General features: G+C 45.9%; 1 protein-coding gene across 4 annotated transcripts; it reads left to right on the top strand.

Annotated features, from left to right (window-relative positions):
• Nucleotides 1–8,106: 8,106 nt before the first annotated feature.
• On the top strand, nucleotides 8,107–21,649 carry LOC106808394. Of its 4 annotated transcripts, none has more exons than XM_014811103.1 (3): nucleotides 8,107–8,176; nucleotides 16,489–17,097; nucleotides 17,453–21,649. In XM_014811103.1, exons 2-3 carry the CDS (start codon nucleotides 16,781–16,783, stop codon nucleotides 20,493–20,495), a joined length of 3,360 nt encoding a protein of 1,119 aa, XP_014666589.1. In that variant the 5' UTR covers nucleotides 8,107–8,176; nucleotides 16,489–16,780; the 3' UTR covers nucleotides 20,496–21,649. The 4 variants fall into 4 exon arrangements, with proteins under 4 accessions (XP_014666589.1, XP_014666590.1, XP_014666588.1 ...); XM_014811104.1 differs by having other exon boundaries at nucleotides 8,117–8,188; XM_014811102.1 differs by having other exon boundaries at nucleotides 8,118–8,209.
• Nucleotides 21,650–21,657: the final 8 nt, after the last annotated feature.

Genomic DNA, 21,657 nt, shown 5'->3' with positions numbered 1-21,657 from the left:
TATTCCGAACCTCCAACGGCCATGGGGCACCGCATCCTCATTGAGGCACTAGCTGGCGCTTGCAGCGCACACATGCACGCCGTTATGACCCCCCCCCGCACACACAACGACATTCCATGCCCCACCCTACCTGGCTATGTAGCTTATGGGGCCGTATAGAGTGATAACTCTACTATCTACGGGCGAACGAATTGGTTACATTTCAAAATTTGAGAATACATATAAACACAGTCTTAGCGTATGGTGCTCTGTGAATATTGAGTTTATTGAGACGATTGTTTAATAATTAAAAAGTGTGACTCATATATATTAACTATACTCATATTGACGAACGAATCGACGTACATTTCTTAAAATTCTTTAGCGTCACATTCCACGATCGCACCTGTGTTAGTTTTCTATAACGTTGACATTGGAGATTTGTCGGGAATCTCACGGAACGGCTCGCGGAACGTTTTCGCCTATGATCGATATGCCGCCGCGTATATAGTTGGTATTAATTAAAAACTATTCGTTGACTTTCAATAACTTCCACTCGCAAATTTACGGGTTATAGCTACGAATCTGTGTTGAATGTATCTAGCTTATAAAAAAAAAATAAAAAAAAAAAAAAAAAAAAAAAACAGAAATAAAAATAAATATAAGCTATAAAAAAAAAAATAAAAAAAAAAAAAAAAAGCGAACACGTCAATCACGTTAGAGCAATCGCTGAAGCGCAATTCTTTTTGCGGATCGTCGCGCTGTGTCGCATTCTATTAGGGGGCTCTTGTCATCGCAGGAGCTTTTTCTCTTCCGTGCTTATAAAATTTTTCATGTGTAGCTATTCTAATCAACGATTTTGTTCCCTTGCGTTTTTATTTCTATTGGTTTTCTTCTCGCCCCTACGGTGCTGTCTCGATGCGTCTCCTTCATCACCTACCAGCACGTCGGAAGAGTGAAGGCAGCATCACACAGATCAGACTTTAGTCCAGTCGGTTTTTCGTTCCCGCTGTGCATTCTCATGTGCCTCCAGATATTCCTCCTAAGTAGACCTGATGCGGCTGCCCTGTGAAAGGCCATGCATTCTTACATATCAGTCGACCTGTGACGGTTTATCGTCCGTGTCGCGTCAATATCGATGTGGTCCCGTTCGACGCACACAAGATGACTGATGACATACAGCATCACGACCTGGTATCGCGACCGTTAAGATGCGGTTTGCTCTCGTCCTGTGTGATGCTGTGCTCACTTTTGTGTGTTCTCACCAGTGAGCAGGTGGAGCTGTGCACGATATGGAGCGATCGACACAGATATCAGCCTCTAAATGTTTCTCTCCCGTGTGAGTGCTTATGCTGCGTGCTTTCAACATGACTCAGACAGGAGAAAGGCCCAGCATCACAAATCGCACTTAAAGTGGATTGTGGTCTTTGGGCCGTCGTGAGTTCTCAATGTGTCTCTTCCCATAGAAATCCATTTCGAAGAAGACAGCACTCACAGATCACACTATAGATGGTTTCTCTGCCGCTGGCGTTCTCGTGGTCCGTCTTCACATACCAGGGTGCGAGAGGCAGCTCGACAACAGATCGCACTTCAAATGGGTTCTCTTCCCGTGTGAGTTCTCATGGTGTGTCTTCACATTACCTGATACGTGAAAAAGCAGCAAGTCACACAGGGGGGGGGGGCGACCGCCCCGTGCTACCGACCCCCTATTGACAACAACAGCACTGGAATCATCTCCCCTGAAATTTTGATAAAACATATATTTTACTGAGAACGTTAAAACTGCAAAAAAATATGAGAAAAACAACCAGATTTGAACCAAAAAGTGCAGATTTTCACCCCTTATACAAAATCGGGATTATACTTCCGGTCGGGTCTCAGCACCCCCATCCCCACCAAAAAAGTGAGATGAAATTGAATTTTCCCATTCAATTCCCGTTAAAGTTCAATATCCCAACTCTCAATATGTCTATTCTAATTTTGAATAAAGCAAGGATTTAACTTTCGTGAGCAGTGATAAGACTTTGGGGATTTTGAAAAAAAAATCGTATATGCAAAATTAACAGTCTGAGTTTCAGTAAAATAATGTCATTCTTGGAACGAGTTACAGCCATTTTACAGTAGATGTATGTCACGTTCCAGAGTATGAATGGCGATGACGGATTTGTAGATAAATATCCAGTATTTATTGTCTGTAAAATATTAATTTTTTCCCTATTTTCTTCCTGAAAGTAGGGGTGATCTAAGCCACCCACCTCAATAAGTGTGGGGGGATATACCCCCATCCCCCCGCTATCTACGCCCCTGTCAGATGCCCCCAGAAAATTTTGAATCCCCCATTTTCCTCCTGAAAGTAGGGGGGGGGGTGATTGTACACGCCATCCTCCCCACGTCAATAAAAGCAGTCTCTCATAAAGTTGATGTTCTGGTTTCAACATTGCAGACTTGATCGAGTTGCTTGGCAATATAATTCTTTCTTATTGTCAGAGCAAAACTTCCACACAGCAGTTAACTAGTACTTTGGTGTATAGCTTATGGAAAATTACGTAGATCTTCAATCTCAAGATGTCATTTTTTCTGGTAGTATATCTAATCTATATTTGAGTTCGTATGTATGTATGTCAGTGTTGTAGTCGAGTCCGCACCCCCCGAGTCCGAGTCCGAGTCCAAGTCCACATCACCCGAGTCTGAGTCCGAGTCCGAGTCCGAGTCAGTTTTGATAAAAAAAAGGGAAAAAATCGGAAAAAGAGAAAAAATCGGGAAAAAAGAGAAAAAAGGGAAAAAATCGCAACAGTGCATCGTAGACATTCGAAAGTGTATAGCGTGTTTCACGTGACGTCATAGATCAGGTCACGTGTATTTGTTATGTGTTGTGGTTGGCAGAAGCGAAGCGTGCTGCTTGACATTTACAGATGAATGACTACATGTTCTGATAGAAAGCGCTGTTCATGTAGTGCACGTACACGTGCGTGCGTGCGTGCGTGTGTGCGTGCGTGCGTGTAAACTTACACGTGCGTGCGTGCGTGTGCACGTACACGTGCGTGCGTGTGTGCGTGTGCACGCTACACGGCGTGCATGCGTGACGCCGTGCGTGCGTGCGTGGCAAGTACACGTACACGTGCGGGCGTGCGTCGTCGTGGCTGCCACGTACACGTGCGTGCGTGCGGCGCATGACACGTACAAGTGCAGTGCACGTACACGTGCGTGCATGCGTGCGTGTGCACGTACACGTGTGCGCACGTAAACGTGCGTGCATGCCGTGCGTGTGTGGTGTGCCGTGCGTGCGTGCGTTGGCGTGACGTACGTGCGTGCATGGCGCTGGGTGCGTGCCGGCGTGCAGTGCATCACGTGGCGTGCGTGCGTGCCGTGTGGCACGTACACGTGCGTGCATGCGTGCGGGTGTGCACGTACACGTGCGTGCTGAGTGTGTGCGTGCGTGTGCACCTACACGTGCGTGCGTGCGTCCGTGTGTGTGGCACGTACGCGTGCGTGCGTGCGTCGTCGTGGCGCGTGCGTGCAATGTGCACGTAGACGTGCGTGCGTGTGTTGCACGTACACGTGCGTGCATGCGTGCGTGTGCACGTACACGGGCGTGCATGAGGTGTGCGTGCGTGTGCACGTACACGTGCGTGCGTGCGTGCGGGCGTGCGTGTGTACGTACACGTGCGTGCGTGCGTGCGTGCGTGCGGTGCGTGTGAACTTACAGGTGCGTGCATGCGCTGTCGGCTGCGAGTGTGTGCACGTACAGCGTGCGTGCGTGTGTGCGCGCGTGTGCGGTACACGTGCGTGCCGTGCGTGCGTGCGTGTGCTTGTATCGAACAATATCACGATCTGCTTGCTGCCAACCGTTAAACTCGTGCATGTGCGCATATGACGTCAATGTTTATAAACATGAAACATCGCCATAGGTCAGCCGAAAACACAGAGACAGCGAGTCATACGAAACGTGTCAAAGTAACGGATCCATTTGTGTTTTACGAGAATGACACGGCTTGTTGAACCAATGAGAGAGTGCTAGTACCTCGAAGTGGTAGAAGAAGAGAAAGAAGTGGTAGAAAAAGCGCAAAGGGACGAAGTGACAGCAGATTCAAATCAAAGGGACAAGAATCGTAATCGAGCCATTGAAAAAGTTACAAGATTAGGCCGTTTATCTAGAAAACCTAAGAGTTTTAGTTTTAAATTCTTTGTAAACTGCGTGTTACAATATGTACAGTTGTGTACTATGTATGTAGTGGCCTCGAGCCGGTCTCGACCCGAGTTCCTCGAGTCCGGAGGGCTCGAGTCCGAGTCGAGTCCGAGTCATTGCACTCTGAGGCCAAGACCTAGACCGAGACCAAGGAAAACGGTCTCGAGGCCGGTCTCGAGGCCAAGACCGGCCTCGAGACCTACAACACTGATGTATGTATGTATGTATGTATGTACGTACGCACGTGCGTGCGTGCGTACGTGCGTACGTGCGTACGTGCGTATGTGCGTATGTATGTATGTGTGTATGTAAGTATGTATGTATGTATGTATGTATGTATGTATGTATGTATGTATGTATGTATGTATGTATGTATGTATGATGTATGTTATGTATGTATGTATGTATGTATGTATGCTATGTATGTATGTATATGTATGTATGTATGTATGTATGTATGTATGTATGTATGTATGTATGTATGTATGTATGTATGCTATGTATGTATGTATGTATGTATGTATGTATGTATGTATGTATGTATGTATGTATGTATGTATGTATGTATGTATGTATGTATGTATGTATGTATGTATGTATGTATGTATGTATGTATGTATGTATGTATGTATCCCGGCCGGATTCATCAACGTTGCGTAAAGTGTATTGCGTAACCGAGTTTCTACGAAGTACGTACGCAAAGCTCGTAGGTGCGATTCATCAACGCAGCGTAGCACCTGCGTACGCAAATGTTGATGAATTCCAGTGTAAATCCACTACGCCATCGTGGCTGCTGGCCGTTGTGAAGGGCGTGCTAGCATAAACCAATCACACTGTGCGGCACATACCGATAGGAACCAAACGGACGCCTCTCTGCCATATGGCTCTTCTAGCTCTGTCTAAATCAGTGCTGGGGGATGTGATAGTGTCCACATTTTCGTTTGTATGGTTGCGTTCAACACTCATGAAAGCAGCGACACGTACACGGTGGCGTGCGTGCGTGCGTGTGCACGTACACGCGTGCGTGGCGTAGTGCACGACACGTGCGTGCGTGCGTGCATGTGCACGTGTGCGTGCGTGTGTTGTGCCGTAACGGGTGTGTGCACGTACACGTGCGCTATGCTGCACGTACACGTACGTGTGTGCGTGTGCACGTACACGTGCGTGCGTGCCCGCGTGTGTACGTACACGTGCGTGCGTGCGTGTGTACGTACACCGGGCGTGCGTGCGTGCGCACGTACACGTGCGGCGTGATTGTGCACGTGTGCGTGCGTGCGTGTGCACGTACACGTGTGCGGCGTGTGCACGTACACGTGCGTGCGTGCTGTGCGTGTGCACGTACACGTGCTGTGCGTGGCGTGAGTTTGTACATACACGGGGCGGGCGCGTGCGTGGCGTGTGCACGTACACGTGCGTTTCGTGCGTGCATGTGCACGCGTGCGTGGCGCGGGTGTGTGTGCACGCTACACGTACGTGCGCTGTGCACGTACACGTGCGTTGCGTGGCGTGTGACGTACACGGGCGTGCGTGCGTGCGCACGTACACGTGGCGGTGCGTGATTGTGCACGTGTGCGTTCGTGGCGTGGCACGTCACGTGCTGTGCGTGCGTGTGTACGTACACGTGCGGTGGCTGCTTGTGTGCGTGCGTGTCACGTACATGTGCTGTGCGTGCGTGTGTACTATCACGTGCGTGCGTGTGCACGTACATGTGCGTGCGTGCGTGCGTGCAGTGCACGTGCGTGCGTATGTGTGCCGTACGTGCGGTTGCACGTACACGTGCGTGCGTGCGTGCGTGGTGTGTACGTACACGGGCGTGCGTGCGTGGACACGTACACAGTCGTGCGTGCGTGCTTGTGCACGTGTGGCTTCGTGCGTGTACACCGTACACGTGCGTGCGTGTGCACGTACACGTGGCTGCGTGTGCCGTACATCGCTAACTACGAATCGCTCATAACGAAACAATGCCAAGCTATGACAAAAGAAGCGTCAAGGCGCGCCGCGTCTGTGTAGTATGGTAATTATTTATTTATTTGTAGTTGAGTAGTAATTTTATAATGTTTTTCTCAATAAAAATAATGTATGCTGCGTATGCTGGAAACCCTGCGGAAATTCGAGTGGTTTACGGCACCTTGTCAGCTCGTGTAAAGTTACGCAAAGGTTTACGTAAATATTAGCTTTGATGAATCGCCCTAAAACGGCCTCGCTTGCGTACGCGAAATCGTACGCCAAATTTACTAAATAACTGTGTTGATGAATCGCCAACTAACCAACGTCGATTGCGTACACAAGATTTACGCAAATAATTTTGCGTACGCCCAGCTTGATGAATCTACCCCTGTATGTATGTATGTATGTATGTATGATGTATGTATGTATGTAATGTATGTATGTATGTATGTATGTAATGTATGTATGTATGTGTGTATGGTGTGTATGTGTGTATGTGTGTATGTGTGTGTGTGTGTGTGTATGTGTTTGGTGTGTGTGTGTGGTGCGTGCGTGCGTGCGTGCGTGCGTGCGTGGCGTGCGTGCGTGCGTGCGTGCGTGCGTGCGTGCGTGCGTGCGTACGTAGTACGTACGCTACGTATGTATGTATGTATGTATGTATTCATTATGTATGTGGGTTATGTATCGTACCCTATACCCGGGGAGTGTTCATAGACGAAAAAAATCTGTCAAACAATGAAACTCACTGAAAAATCCGTCAAAAATCGTGAATTCGTGAAACTTCAGACAATGTCAGCACTCGCTGTACAATGCTGCCACACACAGAAAAATCTATGACTATTCTTTTCCTCACCTCATCAGCTGCTGGTATTGTGAAACCGAAACCATGCAATACTAAAACACAGCACAACTTGGACCAGTTCAGAGGTAGGTGCGCGCCAAGCATTCACTAGACAATATCCAGTGGACACAGACCCCACTCGCTGGCCTGTCTCTATCTATACTATATATGGAATTTCTTTTATTCATGGTACGATCTCACAATAGATAACTGTGCGTGGGGAGTTCAACAGTTGGAGACGCCAGGAATCTCTACATATTTGCACCAGAGAAAAACGAAAAACATGTTTATCAGAGACTTTGAAATTAAAAGTGCAACCCATTCGTACATGATGTTATAATAACTTTTTGTCATTTACACCATATTACTATTATGTCCCAAGGATTCAAGTTGGGTTGTGCTGTCATATAAATGTCATACGTAACAGTTTTTTCCCATGCTTATAATTATCTTATTAGACTGATTTGTAAATATTGATATTGTGTGCAATGTTATTGACGATTTTCACCCAATGTTCCTATTGTGTCCCAGTATTAGTGCACGAAGGGTCGTTGTCGTAACAGGTACTACAGATATGTACCCGAGGTAGTTTTAGGTTGTTTAGTATTATCAAGAGTGGATAAAAGAGATCTTTTATCCACTCTTGGTATTATGTTTATATTTTTATATGAGGTATGTTTAGGGTTAGAGTTAGGGTTAGAGTTAGGGTTAGGGTTAGGGTTAGTGTTAGGGTTAGGGTACACTTCTGTAGTACAAGATCTGGTACACTTTGTGTATACATATATGTACCTCGGGGCTCGGGTACATATCTGTAGTACCTGTTACGACAACGTCGACCCCTTGAGCATTATTAGTAGTATGAATTAGTAGCACGATTTTACCCAGCGCAGCGGGTACGTACGCGCAGCTAGTATTTGGATAAACGTGATCACAAGCTCCATCAAAATTTTATAACCATATTCAAATTCGGACATAATAATCCTACTGCCATAGGCTAACGGGATCGTCAGTCTATGCTACAATGGACGAAAAATATCGATATTAGCGAATGATATTGTTAGTCTATGCGGTACGGCCGCGCAGACATGCATCCGTACGATCTACATTCGCCATATTGGATTTGGATGCGGTCACATGGTTCAAAATAATAACGCGATTAGTGAGTCGCCATTTTCCGAAGTGCAAAGTTCTTTCGCAACTTGTGTTTGGCAGATGAACTCCAGGTGTAACAAACAGTAAAGCTAGAAGTTGTTTTGGTATATTTTTAAATCGTCGTATATTGAAACTGTTGCGAGTTTGATGCTTTTCTCCCACTTTGCGTGAGTTTCTTCCTCTTGGAATGCGACTAGTTGCGACGTGAGTCTGGAAGGGCCAGTCGAGGAAGTGAATGGGTCACCTGCAAAAGGCGCGTTTGATATCGCGGGTTTACAACTTACACCTGTGCGTGCGTGTGTGTGATAGAATAATTTTTATATATTATTTAGCTTATCGTTTATCTACCGCCTAACTACTATATTTATGCTGTATCATGTATGTTGCTGTGCACGAATGGGTGGTTCCTTATACTACTAGTACTAGTACTAGGGTGCAAATCCACTTTAGGCACCTTAGGCTTAGGTATCACGAAGTGATGCACAGGTTTCTGTGTATCATCAACTGATGCACAGAATTTCCGTATATCAAGGAATGATGCAAAAACCCTAACCCTAACCCCAACCCTAACCCTAACAGTAACACACTTCGTGATATCTAAGGAGTAAGGTTATACTTTATGACTTAGGGTTAGGGTTAGGGTTAGGGTTAGGGTTAGGGTTTTTGCATCATTCCTTGATATACGGAAAGTTTGTGCATCAGTTGATGATACACAGAAATCTGTGCATCACTTCGTGAAACCTAAGGTGCCTAAGGCCGACCTAAATATTACCTTTGGTTCGGGTCACCCGCCCGACTTCACATTTCGGAGTGATAAAATGTGCGACTGCGGTCATTAGAGGGTTTCAAGAAAAAATAAATTCAAAGATACCGCCTGCCGATCATACATATTCAAATATCCGACTCTTGTCATTTTATTTACCTAAGGAGAGTTCCAAAATATTTATAAACAGAACTTTGTGGCGCGAAGTGAAACGTTCTACCTACGTACGTTCCCTAGAATCCTCCAACGTGAAACAGTCGTATAGAGCCTGGGGGCCGCCGGCTACTTCATAAACAGAGCCTGAAGGTCGTATGGTGCAGCGGCCGGCTTTTATGTACTATATAGTATACGCATGCTATCGTGCTATACGCGGCCGCAGAGCCGTTTACACTTCGGTTACTCGCTTGTTCAAGACGATTAATCAAGCTCCGTTTTTGGAGCGATTCCTAACACTACTATCCAGTACACGACACGATACCAGTAACACACACAGTAAACGACTGGTGTTCACATTTTGAAAACAATGTCATGACTTGCAGCAATGGTACATGCAACTGCAAGTCATTTGCATCTCGTGGCTCCTGCATTTCAAAGCTGTATGCCTACCTACCGACCCTAATTTTCACAATCATGTGACCCGAACCAAAGGTATTTTTTTGTTTGGCCTAAAGTGGATTTGCGCCTACTACTAGTAGTAGTAGTAGTACTAGACCGAATAATTCTGTCCCATATAACCTTTTTTTATATTTTGGTGATGGTTATTGGGACAGAACGGGGTTCATTGAAATTTCGTGAGATCGCATGCAAAATACATGCGCTGCGAATGCGGCCCGTACGCCGCTATTGGCGCGAAAAAAAACCTACCGTTCCCTTCTACATGGCTTTACCTTGCTACTGATATGTGTATACATTCACTTCAATCGTTATTCACTTCTTAAAAGATCGTTTTTCAGAAACCCTGCTTCATTTAACTTTAGTAAATTACATTCGCCATTTACAAACAATCAGACCAATCAGAGCGAGGCTTACAATAGCCCCTGGTTCTTGCTTGTATCTGTGGCGCTGCGGAAGGGCTGATAGACTCGCTCTGATTTGTCTCTAAAAACGATCTTTTAAGAAGTGAATAACGATTGAAGTGAATGTATACACATATCAGTAGCAAGGTAAAGCCATGTAGAAGGGAACGGTAGGTGTTTTTTGTGCCAATAGCGGCGTACGGGCCGCATTCGCAGCGCATGCATTTTGCATGCGATCTCACGAAATTTCAATGAACCCCGTTCTGTCCCAATAACCCTCACCAAAATATAAAAAAGGTTATATGGGACAGAATTATTTGGTCTATAGTAGTACTAGTAGTAGCACTACTGCCACTACTACTACTAGTTATAGTTATACACGACACGGCCCATTCGGCATTCCTAGGCCTAGTGCTCGGCCGTTCGTTCACGGTTTCAGGTATCTAGACCTATTAGTATTAATATTAATAATAAGTTATAGTAATACTAATAACTAGTATAATAATAATAATAGTAATACTAATGCCTCGCATTATGAAAATGATGCGATGCAGAAAAGTCTGTAACACGGAATTCCGTAACGAGCCGCATGCCTTAGAATAGCCCAACTAGGCTGTGCGATTGATCGTCTATACAGTCTGACACCCTTCCATACAAAAAACCTATCACCTCTGCAGATCTAGATGAATAACTCTGTATATCTCAAATAAAACTATTCTATTACCACCTTTGACTTGTCTTGTTTGAAATATGAACATTAACTCACAGTTGTCCTGCTTCTAAACTAGAATGTATCTCTTAATTCATGGTATAATCTGCTAATTCTCACAGCATATCAACTTTCCAAGCAGCTTTCCACGATTGGTTACCCGCCATGTTTACACTGCGGACGCTCAACGGAAGAGAGACACGGAAAACCTGAAACGGAAAAGACTCGCTAAAAAATACTATAAAAATAGTACAATAGCCGCACGATGGCTCTCACGGCCATTACACACGAAAGCAAGTGGAACGATGTTCACAAATGTCTGTGCCATTTGTAAAAACCTTAGATGACATGTTCTCGGATGTAGGAGTGGTTTACATGAGGACCGCAGTTCGTTTAATTTCCCTTGTTCGATCCATTGCGGATTTTAGTCACAGGCGGAATGATACAACATGGTGGGAATTCATAAATTTGGTTGCATTCGTCTCAAAAAGTCGCTGTAACCCCTTAAGTACCCAGCGCATCGTAGTGCACTGATGGTTACAAGAAGGTGGATGTATGTGGATTCATTTGCTATATCACATGTGAAGTGTTCTTTGGTGATACTTGGCAAATAAGACAACTACGTGTTTAGCTGCAGCCAATGTTTGAAACGGTCTTCTAACCCTAGCAAGACCGTTTTTGGAGCTAGCCTTAGAATTGTGTTTTTGCATGGAAAACCTATTTATTCATAGGAATAAATTTTTTTTATGCAGGAGCAAGTTTTTGTTTCATATCACAAGTAAGGTGGTAATAACTTACAAATTATCAGGAGTAGATATTAGGGAAGGAGTGTGACTTCAATAAACAAGGGAAATTCGTCATTTACTAGCCTTAGAATACCTACGATTTACTATGCGTAACTCAACCAACTTGAGCTCAAATCGTACACAGTACATTCGCCTAGCATCGTGCGAAATCGTTTCCTCGTATACACCAGCAATCCTGAGATACAGACTAAAACGTACGACACGATTATCCATTCTTTGGCTATCAATCCGAACGTATTGTCCGCCGAACTTGAAACAAAAGGCAGCTACTAATGCACTCTTGCTCACTCGGCGAGGCGGTGTGGCTCGCTGGGAGATTGGACATTGACGCAACACTCGGCGAGATAACCTTTGACCCGGCATACAGCTGGTATGCCCCCCACGCACGCACCCCCACTGCAAACAGCAGCAGCTCCAGCTCCAATCTCCCAGCGAGCCACACCGCCTCGCCGAGTGAGCAAGAGTGTGTTAGTAGCTGCCTTTTGTTTCAAGTTAGGCAGACAATACGTTTAGATTGATGGCCAAAGAATGGATAATCGTGTCGTACGTTTTCGTGTCGTACGTACGTCTATCTCCAGATTGCTGGTGTATACGAGGAAACGATTTCGCACGATGCTAGGCGAATGTACTGTGTACGATTTGAGCTTAAGTTGGTTGAGTCACGAGTAGTAAATCGTAGGTATTCTAAGGCTAGTAAATGACGAATTTCGCTTGTTTATTGAAGTCACACTTCTTCCCTATTATCTACTCCTGAAATTATGTATGGGCAAATTTACGTAACCCGAGTTAACATTATATATCGTTTATATAATGTTAATATAACGTTATAATCTTAAATTTAACCGAGTTTATTGTAGTGTAACGTTGTAATACTAGTAGGAGTATGACTATTAGTAGTATAGTAGTATAGTAGTTGTTGTTGTCGTCTTTGTTGCAGCAGCAGCAGCCTTGTTTTATATCAGAATGATACTATCAAGAGCGTATAAAGAAAGAAAGCGTACAACGGTGAAATGCTGAAACCATGTTGCAGTATTAGTCGAATTAATAAACTTTCCCCGTTTTATTTTGAAGATTCTTTGCAGTATTATTGATCAGCTGTCCTACCTTGTTAATATAAAACAAACCTTCCTGCCTGCTTGCTGAGGTAATGAGCGGTGAAAATCTGGTATTTTCGTCGAAAACCGACGAGATCAGTTTTACTGCGACTGTCTCGTTTTGTGACTGTATGTTGCTTCCGGTCGCCGCTGTGTAGCGCTGACTCGATACGTTATTACTACAGCGTTACTACATCCAGCGTAAGGAGCGGGTCATCACCATGGGGATAAACAACAAGACGTTTTTGTGGAGTAATGGCTGCGTCAATGACTGGAAATGCGAGAAAAGATAGTAGAAGGAAAAAAAATTTATTGTCAATGAATGACGGAAACACGCGAGGTTCTCGGCGAAAATACCAGATTTTCACTGCTCATTATCTCAACGTAGAGGCATCGTAGGGCCTAGCGGTTTGTTTTATATTAGCAACGTAGGACAGTTGATCAATAATACCACAAACAATCGTCAAAATAAAACGGGCAAAGTTTATTAATTCGACTAATACTGCAGCATGGTTTCAGCATTTCACCGTTGTACGCTCTCCTTAATACGCTCTTGATACTATTTAAACAAAAAAGGGGTAGGACTACAGGGGTGCAAGGGACTCACTTTCATAACGATATATTACACAAGCTGTGATTTTAGGACGTATGTCTTCGGGGCCACTATACCCCAAACATGGTTTATGGCGATATATCTTGTAGGCTCTACTTTGTTTTGTTACAGTTGATTTGGAGCTCTTAACGTGTGCAATTATTTGAAATCCATACAAACATGAACATATCTGTACAATTTATACACTCGTATAGATAATATAGGTTCATGATACTAGTTTACTACCACTACTAGGAGTAATGTAATTGAAATTATAATAATGAACTCTATGGTAATACAATTGATAATAGAGATCTCTACTATGTCATTCATGATATTACCATATACTAGTGTGTATATTTATTTTGCAATGTAGATTTAAAGTAATTGGAAAAGCCCTTATTTTAATTACTCCATTTACTAGCTGACTAATATCGTGGACATATATAGGCGTATAAAATATATGGTATATTATAAGCAGGACACGAAATTAAGATTTTTTTGCACTGGCCCAGAAGGCTGGCAACAGCAATTTCTTACCAGCCCTCACCATAATTTACCAGCCCTCATAAATTTTGTTTGTAAAAATCAATTTCATGTTTCACGCTTGCATTTTCGATTTCAAATTTGTAAAATGTTGATAAACTATGCCGTGATATTCTTCAGGTAAAACAGTAATGTAGGCTATTTGCTCATTAATGCTATAAATAAAAATGTAGGTACTCGCTAACACGGGCTGAAACCACCGGCTCGGAGGGACGATGTTTTGCCAATGTTACTGGCCAAATAATTTGCCAGCATATATGCTGGTGGGCCGGTGCTAATTTCGCGCCCTGATGAGTAATGAAATAATATAGGCTACACGAGATTCATGTAAAAAAAATGTTTAGCACTTACATATACCACTAATCTCCATTAGTTTGTTTAATTATTAAGTGTATCTTAATACAAAATTTAACGATTGATTGCACTGTACATTTATTTGTGATTTTTGGATTGTTTCGTAAGCATTCTTGTTATTGCGATGTCACTTCAAAGTTACTGCATTTGTTTGTTATTGCACCATGTTTTGTTTAATTTCCTTACTGTCAACGTATTGCCTAAATGATGACAAATATTGTTTAGATTTTAGTGCTAGCCAGGGAAAAAAATCAGGGAGTCTCACCATCTGAGCAAAGCGAGGATGCTGCGGGCACAAAGCGCCCTAGGGGGAGGGCCTTACTTTAATATGCTTTAAATTTAGTCTGAAATGCCAAAAAGACAATAATCTGATATGATTTTATATTCTTATAAGCACTGTTGTCAGTTGTACAAGGTGTATAACATATAAAATTGTGCCACCCTCATTCCGTCTCTATCAAATTTCATTAGTCTCATCCAAGAATAGGCCATCCAAAAGACGGGTAGATGGGTCTCTGGTTAACAATAACACAGTGATTTTAGTGAGACTCTGGAGCGATCTTGAAATTCAAGGTTCTCCCGATTTTTATGCTGATTGAAAATTAGTGTTATTCTGCGGGAGAGTCAAATTTGCAAATACCCGTAGGAGCGCCACAGACGTTTGCACAGTGTCCTCTAATCATAGTCGTGTAGCTTTTATCTGTTACCGTAATACCATTACTATGTTGGTATTTAGGGGGTTTCAGTAGAAGCCAGTGCATGGCAAATTCAACATGTACTTTACCATGTATGCTGTGTAATTTAAGCCCAGCTAGGCTGCGAGACTAACGAGCCTGTGGCTAGTTAACATGATGCTCTTTAGAGAGCAAGAACCACTGGTGTATGTGAATAGAACCTAATGTATTCTGTGATTTTTTGCAAAACATTTGTAATATCAGGTCAAGTTGGTTGAGTAGAAACAATCAGATTTTGGTAGGCACAGAAAACCTCGTATATTTTCCTTGATGGCACTGCTATCTGATTTCAAGGACTAGTTAAAAACCAGTTTCATAAGAGTGCTTGGCCAGTAGGAAACAACTCTGCAAAACCTGGATGTTCTTTAAAACTCTGACTAAATTTGTTCATGCACTGTTAGCCTCATAGACATGTCCAGTGCTTGTTGGTAGTAGTTCATTTCAACTTTAGTGATGTTGTCAGATGCTCCTGGTAGGATGTCAAAAATGTTTAGCTTTTGTAAATGATAGTGGCTTCGTGGGTGCTACTTTAATATTGGGCTTTAACCTCAAATTCACAATTTAGACTAATAAAGCAAGAGGTTAACCTATTTGTTAACATATCATGCGTGTATACAGATATGATAACATGATCATGTAGTCATGCAGGGAATAATTTTCCCGGTATCGCATCGCAATTCGCGATGTATTTTCAGCCATTTGCTACGCATATTTTTTTATGAATCGCAGTTGTGCGATGCAGCCCATGCGAGATGTAAACGGAAACATACATGTTTACAATTTACTTTTATTCTCGCTGCTTTGCGCTGCGTCAATGAAAATGCCACGTTACGCCGATTTTATTGATTGTGTTAACACCACGGCCACGTGACTTTTTAAACAATCCTGCACTCCCCCCCCCCCCGTACATCAATCAATATGCCGCCCAGGCACTGTATACACAGCCACGCCTGTGTCTGGCGCTGCACGCTCTCGCCGGGCTGCTTTCTTCGGTGCACTTTGATACTATAAAGTGAGGATGTCGTGGTCGAGGAGTCAGATAGCCGCCCTCACAATCGCTAGAACTGTATTTCATCAATGTTTGGATATTATATAACGTAAGGAACCAACATTTGATTAAAGTTCTAGACAATTATACTCGCAACATGGGCGAGTCAGCTTTAGCTTTCACTCGCCCGATATTATTTTCACTCGACATTGGCGAGCGGACGAGTGCCAAGCTCGCACGCTGTTTAAACGCTGCCGGGCAGCATGCAGAATCGCTAGTGTGTCCTAGGCTTAAGCTAGCTGTGCCTGTCACAGGCAGACACGATAACACGCCAAGCATGCACTGCGGTGTAAATTTGCACTGTGATTGTCTGAAAAAAAATGCTATACAAATTTATCCAATTGCTATGCAAAATTTATTTTGTATAGCACATTTGCTTTGCAAATTTTTGGCTGGAAATTGTTCCCTGTCATGTTCATAGTTGACGTACCGAAGACAGTTTACAATTGACATCATCTCGCAATCGAAACAAAATCGACAATAAAAATGTCTGCAACTATTATAAACCATGACACAACCTCTTTATTCACACACATTATTTGGTACTACTACAGTATTTGCACCAGTAGAAGCAGTGGAAATGGTACCAGTAACGACAGCACCACTGAGAGCTGAAATGATTTTACTAGTGGTAGTGGTGGCAGTCACATTAGCCATTAGAAAGGTACCAGTTGTTCTGCTGCACTTTAATGTTTAATGTGGTTTTTATGCCAATTTCCAGGAAGGTTTTCCACGTGGCTTCAAGGTGGACTGCAGGGTGATGGTAGAAGCAGGCACCAGGGAGTACACAGTATAGCCATTTGTCGTTGAGATTCCGTGGATGCAAATGTAAAGTTGGCTGTGACATCGAGGAGTTTCCACCAGTTATATATCATAGTATGCATTGGGAAACGTGCATTTAAGCATCAAGGTACTGCGAGCATGTCGTAATATGAGCAAATTGCACGTACAAATGTAGGAGTATGATTTCATCCGGCCCAAAAATGTATAATAGAAGCTAGCGAGGGTTAGGGATGCGTGATAGCGTATCACGGGAAGTTACGCTGGAAAGACCAGCAGCAAACATGGACGGTGGCACGTCGCAAGTCGGTAATAACCTGGAGCGGGTCGCCACAAATCGAGCCGAGGAAACCTACTCCTCGAACGTAAACTACGAGATCGTTGCACTGAGCGATGAGGACGACCAGGCAGACATCACAGCAGTCACAAGTCTAGCTGGGAGTGGGGAAGGACGACTAGTTGAGAGGCAGATTCATGCAGTGGGGAACGACCAGGTAGTGCTGGCAACTGGAAATTCTCTACCCGACAGCCTACCAGCTACATGCAACAGGTATGACTACCAATTTCAGTGGAATTCAAGCCATATTGTTATTCGTTGCTCGAGCAGTTGGCTTTTTCAGTGTAATATATGTGGTGTTGTCTATAGGTGTAGCTTTAGCCTGAAGAGGCATTACGTTGGAACGCATGTTTACATGAGTGTGGTGCAGAGTGATATTTTTTAACTTTAATTTGAAGTTGGCTCTTCAAGCAAGTACACATTCCTTGTCTGAGATGTCCTCATTGATTGTAAATGATTATATCTAGTTGTGAAAAAGAGCAGTGTATTGAGTTGTCTGCATTTAGATCGTTATCATTGCTATGCGTAAAACGTGTTTACATAAAGCGTGTGTACTATGCTTTGCCAGTGTGCCCGACCTGAAGAGACACAGCCGAGATCGCCACGCGAGAAGTAAGCACATATCCCTCGTGCAGTATCCGGCGTCGTTGGCGCACGTGCCTGATGCGATGTTGCGTGATTCCGACCACTCAGGGAGCAAGCCCTACCTCTGCAAGTACTGCGGCAAGGGGTTTCCAACCAGCACAAACCAGAAGCGTCATGAGCGCATTCATGAGGGCGCCAGGTCGCACGGATGCGCGCTCTGTCCAGCCGCGTTCAACATCAGCGACGATCTGAGAAAGCACATAAAGAGCTGTCACAGGCAAGGCTGCCATGCCTGCTACCACTGCAGCCTGTCTTTTGAAACGCAGCTCGAGTTGGAAGAACACTTGCCGACTCACAAGAGGAACCGATGGAGTAACAACAAAGTAGTGAAGCGCTTAGCCGAGAAGGGGATCGATGCAAGAGTTGGTAACTCGACGGTGAAGTACATCTGCTCCATGTGCAATAAGGCGTTTAGTCACTATGGCAACCTGTGCCGCCACCGACGATTGAGGCACGACGTGCAGTTCAAGTCGCAGTCGAGCTTTGGCAGAGCGGACGTCGTCGCCTCTTCGTACGTGATTAACATCGCCGAGAACGTGTGCGACAACGTGACGTATTTCGTGGATGGTACCATCGAGCAGATTGCTAGCCTCGCTAAGAAGAACTGCGGCGAGAAAGTTGCCGAGTCGACCAAGCCGCTAGTGAATGCCGTCACGTGGTCCAAGTACAATTTCCCAGACGGGTTCAATCCAGTCGAACGTGCAGGCTTTGATGAGCGAGTCAGCCTTGTGGAAGGTGTGGGTGATCAGAACACTCCCGTTAGTGCTATCGTAGCATATGCCAATGGCGACCTGACGCCAGAGCTTTCAATGGTTCAGCACGCGAAACACACGTTAGCTGGTTTTACGCACAAGATTCCGGGCATAAAAAGCGGTCTCGCTAGCTCCGAGATACATCAGTGCCAAATCTGCAAGGTGTTATTCATAAACTACCCCTTATACTCTCAGCACATGCGGAGCAAACATCCAAAGCTGGCCACGAACGACAGCGCTGCGCAAGAGCAAAGCCGCTCCGATCAAGAAGCCGTCGCGCCAACAGCGTCCGCACACAAACAGCCGCGCTCCAAAACTCCCTCCAGCGCAGCAGCATCGGCTCCGTGCAAGTGTGACGAGCCGCTAGACTTGACAGCGAGTAAACCGGACGCGCTTGCCGCCACGGCGATGGGGCCACGGCGACGCACGTCGCCGCAGGTGCCACGCAACAGCGTCAGCGCCAATTTCGAAAAGTGCCGCAACTCGAGCATGTGCTTTGCGTGCATGAAGGACTTCAAGGGCGAGTACACGCTGCTGCGCAAGCACCAGCAGAACGCGCACCCGATCATCGACTTTGGCGACTATGACCTGATCGTCAGCACGGGTCTGTGTCGCTACATCAGCGCGGTCGGCGTGCTGTCGGACGGTGGCGGCACCGGCGGCGGGCAGCGGGCGAGCGAGCCGGCGCCGCGCGCGTTCTCGTGCACGAACTGCGAGCGCAGCTTCGAGTCGCTTGACGACTTCCACTCGCACATCGTCTTCGAGTGTGCGACCGACGCGCTGCACAACCTCTCGAAGACGCGCTCGCCGCGCGGACGCCCGCCGAAGAACTCGCCGTGGCTCACGCGCCTCCGGCTGCTAGGCAAGACCAAGCGCAAGCTCAAGTTTGGCACGGCGGCGGCGGCGGCGGCGCAGCCCGCGACCATCGAACAAGCGAACGGCGCGGCAGCGGCGAGCAAGAAGCGGAATTCGAAGAAGCTGACAGAAGGACCGATTACGAAGAAGCGTGCACATCTCACGGCGTCGACGCTTTCGAAGACGCCGGCGCCGGGCGTCGACGGCAGTCTGATCGACATTCACAAGTGCGAGCCCTGTGATAAGAGCTTCAGCTACATCTCCTACCTGGAGAAGCACCTGAAGATCTGCCCGCACTTTACGCGCGAGGGTCGCTCGGTCGACTCGCTGCAGGAGAAGCTCGAGGAGCAGGTGAAGAAGCAGCGCACCTGCCCGACCTGCGGACGGTACTTCCCCTTCTCAGCGACGCTGCGCCGACACCTACGCCAGGGCTGCGATTCCGTCAAAGAGCTCGCGAATCGCGACGATGCGGCTGCGGCGGCGGAAGCGCGGGGTGACTCGAAGCAAGCTGCAAAGAAGCACATTCACGCGGCGCCAGCGGGAAGCGATTCGCCGGCGCTCGCGAAATGCAACGAGCGAAGCCAGATGCGTGCGACCGTTTCTGACGAGATGAAAGTCGATGGCGAGACCGCACCGGAGGCGGCTGCACCCGAGGAGAGGACGCCTGAGCCGACAGCTGCTGTCGACATCGCTGAAGCAATGGCTGCGCTGGCTTCACCCGTGATGCCAGCCTCTGACAACAGCCTCGCAGCGCGCGAGACACTGAACGAGGACCCCACCTCTGCTGTCGCGAGGGTCGACGTCTCAGCGGTCGAGGAAACCGACGATGTCGCCGGTGGCCTGGAGGAGCCGACGAAAGAGTGTCCGGCCAGCAGCGAGGTTTCGGTGTCGCCCGACGGCAGGAGTGCAAGGAAGCGCGGGACCGACGCGGGCAAGGTCGTCGAGCGTCGCGCGTCGCTGAGACACAGGGCCGGCAAGCACGAGACGCGCGCGATGCAGCGCGCAGTCGACGAGCGTCCTCCGCAGAGCGGAAGGACAACCAGACGGTCGTTATCGTCGGCGGCCATGCCGGCGGCGCCGACGAAGGAAGCTTCGCCCGCGGCTAGCACGCCGAAGCGTCTCAAGTTGAGTCCCAGGAAGAAGGACACCGCCGGTTTCACGCCGGAGATGTCGCAGCTACGCTCGCTACGGCACACCCGCAGCCGCAGCTTAGGTGGGGGCAGCCGCGCCGCTGCAAAGCCCACTGTGCCGAGTCTGACGAAGAGGAAAGGAGGTTGGCCCAAAGGAAAGCCGAGAAAACCAGTGGTTGCAAACGCAGCTGTGCGTAGTGATACGAATAACAATAGTGGTGCAAAGTAGTAGCCGTTCAGTATGGCTGCCATCCCTATGTGGGCTGTCTCACACAATGCCATGCCATGCATGATGAATTTTCGTACGTTGTATAGTAAGAGCGTGCTATAGTTGTATTTACTTGTATTCGATAATGATATATGGACAGCACGATAATGCAGCCTTTAATTATGCACAGCCTTGGAATGCAATTGCAGTCTGCCTGTTATCGCAATTTTATGCTTGGAACACAGGAGGCGATTGATAAATATCATCGAATAAATATTGAAATGTTGTAGAGTCCACACACGAGGAACTAGCATAAAGTATCGTAAACAATGTGAAGAGCCATTTTGGTGGCAGGTTTAGTTTGGATGTTTGCACCATCTTGCGTAGTTTGCACGAATTTGTATATATATACTGTCATATATAAGGTTGGCCTCTTGGGTTTTTTCTACATCTGCTTGCGTTGATCATATGGTTTAGAAAACTGTGGTTGGCCACATCGGTAATTGATACGGTGTGGCAGCATTTAGGTGTCTCACGTTTAGGAAATCTCTCTTAATATAGCTCTTTATGTTACACGATGCGTTGTATAGTTCAGCAGCGCACGACTGACTGTCCATTAAAACTCGAAACTTGAATTTTTGTTTTAATTGACAGGCTTAAAACCTCAAGTAATTGCCTGAACTGGAAACTGCAGTTAGTTTTGCGTGCACGATGTTCGTTGGTGTCGAACACGAACCGACCGTTATGCCATCGGCGCTGTTACTTCAGTACTTGCCGTGTATGAGCATTTGTTTGGAAGCTAATTGTGATGGGTTTGTTAACACTAACCGACAGCAGTGTGCATCCGCTATATAGCGTCTCTGCGTTGAAATCGGTGAGCGGCGGCGCTGTTTCAATTTATAATGGTGCCGTTGTGCAAGCGTGTTCACTTCGATTTATTGTTGTCGTGTTTCGCACTCGGTAATGTGCCTTTTTCCCCGGAGGAGTGATTTACAGCTAGCTCAATTCATCCAAGTGGATTGCTGTGTTCTATGTTCAAAGATCGTCAGCAGGAGCGATTGGACACTGGCATGCGGCCGTTGTTTGCGCTTTATGCTTTCATGCGTAATATGCATATGTATATATATATATGTATATATACATATATTTGAATACATATATATATATATATATATATATATAT

Source organism: Priapulus caudatus, unplaced genomic scaffold (assembly GCF_000485595.1).
Source record: "Priapulus caudatus unplaced genomic scaffold, Priapulus_caudatus-5.0.1 Scaffold272, whole genome shotgun sequence".
NCBI lineage: Eukaryota > Metazoa > Priapulida > Priapulimorpha > Priapulimorphida > Priapulidae > Priapulus > Priapulus caudatus.
The sequence above is the reverse complement of the archived record's forward strand: the minus strand, read 5'-3'. Positions and strand labels throughout refer to the sequence as shown.

Bases quoted from the DNA above. Each gene is read 5' to 3' on its own strand.
- LOC106808394 (XM_014811103.1), top strand. From the start codon at position 16,781: ATGCGTGATAGCGTATCACGGGAAGTTACGCTGGAAAGACCAGCAGCA. The intron at 17,098-17,452 runs GTATGACTACCA...ATGCTTTGCCAG, and splicing joins CTACCAGCTACATGCAACAG to TGTGCCCGACCTGAAGAGAC.